A 5125-nucleotide genomic window follows, 5' to 3' on the forward strand; every position below is an offset into this window, starting at 1 on the left:
AAAGCACATCTATTTTCTTTTTTTAATGGAAATCTTCCCCTTTTTTTCACACATCAAATCTTCTCGTCATCCTACGAACAAAATATTCAGTTAAAGTGCTCGAAAAACGATTAATTCACAATATATTTAAACCATAATTTCTTAAATCCTTTAGCAACTACTATTTGCTTCAAAACTTGTGCAAAGGTAAATGTATACCATAAAATTTTAAAATGGATAAAAAATTGATATATTCGATATTTCAACAAAAATTTCATTATAAAAATTCCACCTCGTTTATGTCCATTATATCACCGCTTGAACATTATTTTAACACGTAAGTGGCACCTAGCGAATTCCCCATCAACCTAAACGGTATAGAGGTCGTTGCTTCCATCTAACAGAGCTGCTAAACCAACAAATATTCAGAGTGACACGTCAGTCACGATCCGATCGTCAATCGCTTAGTCTGGGGCGCGAAAACTCGATCTCAAGATGTTTAATTTTATCCATTTTATTCTTCTTAATATCTTTCCTGGCCGTCTGACTTTCTTCGATGCTCGTCTTACTGATTTCGCCTATCGGTCGATCGGTGCAAGAACAGACGTACAGACAGATAGGAAAGTACGAGGTGCGTGACAAAATGGAAAACATGGCGGACGTCATCGTACAAGAATCTGACTTAGGATCAAAGATCCTCCACTTGAACGTGTGGGCCATCGGGGGAAACGGTTTCAAAAATTTAACACCTGCGAGACTGAACTTTCGTCAAGGTAAGAAAACCTGAGAAATGAAGAAGGAATCGTTTAAAGGATTGGAAAATGTATTCTAGCTAAACCTAACGTACAATGTCATACCAGTGTTGCCAAATCTGTTCTCAGAACCGAAGCAATTGAGTTTCCTGTATCTGATGTACAATAAGATTAACGAGATATCCCAAGACCTCATTGGCGGACGTGCCGCATTTGTTGGGGCTGAATTTCGGATTGAATGGCATCGAACCGATCGACAGGAGCTCGGTTACAGCAGTATATTCGCCTCCGGTTAAACGATAATAAGGTTATTAGCGTAGAGCCTGCAGTTTGTAGATATATTGTAGGATGGAACCTTCTGGAATTGGGAAACGATAAATTAACCATCATGCAGCCAGGAATCCTACAAGGATTGGGGTTAGGTTGGGCTATCTCATATTGGAAGGAAATCAGTTAGGCAGAGTGTCTTACATCGATTACAAACAACTAATTGGTTTATATGATTTGAACTTAGACTACAATCAAATAGCAAATATTTCATACCTTCGTTTTAACCTTCTTTGATCAAGAAAAGTTACAAGTCATACTAGAATATCAACATCTCTCGATATCTAGTAACATCTCATTCTGATATTTTTAAATTGGAAAACGTTCGCTCATGTCGTTGAAAACACTACAGTTTATCTAACTCTCTTCAGCAGCTTGATGATATTAGCAAAACAATCATATTCTACTCCTTCCAATGTGCAATGTGCAGAATTATAGCTGTCGAGGTATTACTTTTTATGCATGTAAAATTGTTCTACCTAGAAGCAACGAGAGTGTCATGTTGTTGCAAAATTCTAATTAACAAATTTGTGGAATTGGGGAAGGTAATGTATACAGTTACTCTAATAGTTCTTGTTTCGATTAAATATTTTCGTTTTTTAATATGTCGTTTAATATCTGTTGAAGCTATACAGGCTGTGAATGCCGTGTAAAATGTGATTTACATTTTGTGACATAAAAATGGCGGTAGAGTTGTATATTTAACGACGCTACTTAAGAAACTCTCTTTCATATTATTCCTCTGCTTGTCGAGATGAACGTTGGATAAAAACGGACTTTCACACAGGAAATAAAAATCACCCTCTTTTCTTTTGTTCCAAGTCTCCTTCGTTCTGTAATTTGCAGCTGTTCTATTCTACTTGCCCCATGAAGAATATTATCGTGGATATGTAGTTCATCTTGGACCATTCATCGTTTTCCTGTTTCATTTTTTTCCTTACGCTTATCGTTTACGAGAAAAACGTTGGGGAAAAATAGCATAAATGCCCTACACATAGAATTCGAATGCCTTCTGACAAAATTGCCAAGAAACCAAAATTTCCATCGATATCTCGAAAATGTACACAAATACGTGATTTTAACCATTTTTACGTACTCCATAAGCATCTCAGATGCTGTAAAAAAATTTGCAATTATCGAGCTCCAGTACTATTTTCAGATAAGTACGTACTTTCTCCAGCGTGGGAAATTGGTGAAAAACTCGACGACCTTGTAACCGGTTCATCTCGCTTGTCCTAACTCTGATTTAATCAAGCTTACACCGTCATTACGATATTAAGTAGATTGGATCGCTTGCAATGATATCATAATGATAACGCACGGTCACTTTCACTTTGACACTCTCTCGTACGACAATTGCTTCATCCGCTCGTATTGACTAGCCGAGTTAAACAGTTGCCTCGACCAGACGCAATGGCGTTATTTTAATCTCTATATTTTTTTAAAAATCCTGTTCATTCGTTTTTCCTTATTCCCATAATTAGTTGCTGTCGTTGGTAGAAGATCGTATGTATCTTGTTTCTATCTTTGTCATATTCTTTAATTGATAAGTATGAATTTGTTGATATTAGACCTTGGTCTTAAATCAAATGGACGATTTTCGCTAACGAACGAGATGATTACAATTTAATCTCAAGGAGCGGATAAAAATAAAGTAAAAAATACTACAATATATTCTACACCAATAATCTTAAATCTTGGCATATCTTAGGACACTAATAAAAAAACAAAAAAATAACAACAAGAAACTGCTAAAAATAACTGGAAAGCATACTATGATACTATAAACACTCCCGTCGATATCGATACTCGAAACTTTAATCAATATAATGCACCAAAATAAGAATTCCTCTCAAGAATCAGTGCTGCCAGTCCAAGTAATATCTCGAACATTTCGTGCGTTCAATTTCTCACAAAACTATAATAAAGCGTAGTAGTAATCTCGCGAAGGAGGTGTCGCGATGCTCGAGAGCGTCTTCATTCGTCGTTTCAAATATATATGTCTCTTTCCCTTCGTATCATTTCCTGTGCCTGTCTCATGGAACGAATTGTATTATGAAACACGCGAAGACACACAGTTCTGGGCAGAAATCCGAACAATTCCCTTTCCTTCTTTGCGGTCGATGGTACCGAGCGCTTTTCGATCGAGAACACGCTGCGACACCGTTGCCACATTTCGTCCGAAGATGCCCGAGTAATCTGCACAGATTCAATCTCGACGATAATACGTCCAAAACTTCGACTCGAAACGTAGCCCCTTCGCGGCACAGTTTACTGTTTCCAGTCCCACACATCGGACCTATAGCGTCGATATATACAGCAAATCGTGCAATTGAGGAAGACAATGTGTCATCCAAATAAGTTGTATCTTGAATTTAATTTTTTAAAGGCTACGCTTGTGTTAATACGATAATTTATTTGCAATCTTTGTTTCAATTAATATACATGATATTATGAAATTCCGTTTTTAACGTTCCATTATATTGTGAAAGAGAATTGGCTACGAATTTACTTCTTAGTTCTTAGCACCTTGTCCTCCATCGTTTTCTCTTACATCTAATCTTCCTTAGAGATAGCAGTGCTTCCTCAAGAGACCACGCAGTTATATTTAGTCAGAAATTTTTAGTAATGTGACTGTGTTGCCATACTACGTACAAGTAAATTATTGTACTCTACTTACAATTTTCTATTATATGAAAAAGAAACAAAATTGGACAAGACTGATAATCTAAAGCGAACCAAATTAATTCTTAACTAAATTACGAGACTTCCTCAAGCACGTTCGTCGAGTATTCGTCAAACACCTCGCCGTGCCAATCGAAACTCGACGTCTCGTCGAATTAACATTTCTCGGAAGCTTTGAATACAATTTCACGAGAAAATGTTGCAATATTCTAACGAAGAATACATCTCAGCTTGACGTATAGTTCCATCTAAAGAGTTAAAGACGACGTTCCGTTTTATCGAATCCCTTCAGAGAAATGTACAAAGAGAATCTTCCCATGCAACTTTTTCCCTTCGTCGTCTTTCATACGTTCATATGCATATGTACGAAGATATTAAAATGCCAGTTGTTAAAGAAGCATCGCGTATTATATGCATTTTATAGTAGATTCAGATTCACCGATATTTGGCTATTACAATTTCTTCAAGCAAATGACTTTGTGCTTTGAATTTAGCACTTGGAACATATTGGCGCGATACACATCCATATTTAACGCTAATATATATGTGCATTTGTGTGCATACACGCAGTTAAGCATTTCTTACGTAACTATGCACGATTGGGAAGTTCGTCTCATTTTTACTCAGTTGTAAGGCTTGAAGTGTTGTTCCATCGAGCAGAATATCAGGTTTCCTGCTTCCCATTTTTCTTTTCCCCTCTTCTTGTAAGAGTTTTCTATGAAAGCACCGATATCACGGGCACTTGTCGTTATCTCCTTTATAATTAAAGTTCTTCCGTAATTCTCCAGAAAAATTCACGACGCTGAAGATATTGAAGCGTGCAACCTCTGTTGCCAAGCCGAAACTTTCGTTTGGTCGTTAATCCCTTGAAACATGTAAAATTCAGGTTGAAGCGACCTCGAGGAAAAAAAGCGCCAGGATTTAGAGGGGATCGCGCGAGGGTGGTAATACGATATACGTTAAACCGAAGTATTATGTTCTATAAGATCGCAATGTGTTCGTGATATAAATGTGACGGATAAAATAAGCTACTGAATTTGAGAAATTTCTTTTTCGAAATATTATTGGCTTACGAAATATTCTCCTAATTTGTAAATATTTTCTGCGCGCCGGAGAGAGGCTTTCGAAAATGTATTCCTTAAATACATTACATTCGCGAATAATAGTTACGTATTATATTTACGGGAGAAAAATAAAAATCCATTGTGAAATATATACTGCACCCGTAAAATGTAAAGTAACAATTCAGTTATATATAATAAAAATTTTTTTTTAATTTTTTTTTTATTTTTGCATCGAGACAACGATCTACAGTGAGATCGGTTATAACGTACCGCACGCGTACCGAGCGAAAATTCAAAGTCGATTTCGTACCGAGCGAA

The 5125-nt window shown here is 36.6% G+C and overlaps 1 protein-coding gene across 1 annotated transcript; it reads left to right on the top strand.

Moving 5' to 3' along the window:
- The first annotated feature begins 295 nt into the window (after window positions 1-295).
- Window positions 296-1598, top strand: LOC105680756. Its single transcript, XM_012385619.3, has 3 exons — window positions 296-752; window positions 861-1007; window positions 1126-1598. Exons 1-3 carry the CDS (start codon window positions 536-538, stop codon window positions 1293-1295), a joined length of 534 nt encoding a protein of 177 aa, XP_012241042.1. The 5' UTR covers window positions 296-535; the 3' UTR covers window positions 1296-1598.
- The last annotated feature ends 3527 nt before the right edge of the window (window positions 1599-5125 follow it).

This window comes from Bombus impatiens, unplaced genomic scaffold (assembly GCF_000188095.3).
Source record: "Bombus impatiens unplaced genomic scaffold, BIMP_2.2 scf_0332, whole genome shotgun sequence".
In the NCBI taxonomy this organism is placed as follows: Eukaryota; Metazoa; Arthropoda; class Insecta; order Hymenoptera; family Apidae; genus Bombus; species Bombus impatiens.

What these genes read in the sequence shown, in the direction of transcription:
- LOC105680756 (XM_012385619.3), top strand. Translation starts at nt 536, where the DNA reads ATGCTCGTCTTACTGATTTCGCCTATCGGTCGATCGGTGCAAGAACAG. An exon ending in GAGACTGAACTTTCGTCAAG is followed by an intron (nt 753 to 860) that starts GTAAGAAAACCT and finishes ATCTGTTCTCAG; the next exon opens with AACCGAAGCAATTGAGTTTC. An exon ending in ACAGGAGCTCGGTTACAGCA is followed by an intron (nt 1,008 to 1,125) that starts GTATATTCGCCT and finishes ACCATCATGCAG; the next exon opens with CCAGGAATCCTACAAGGATT.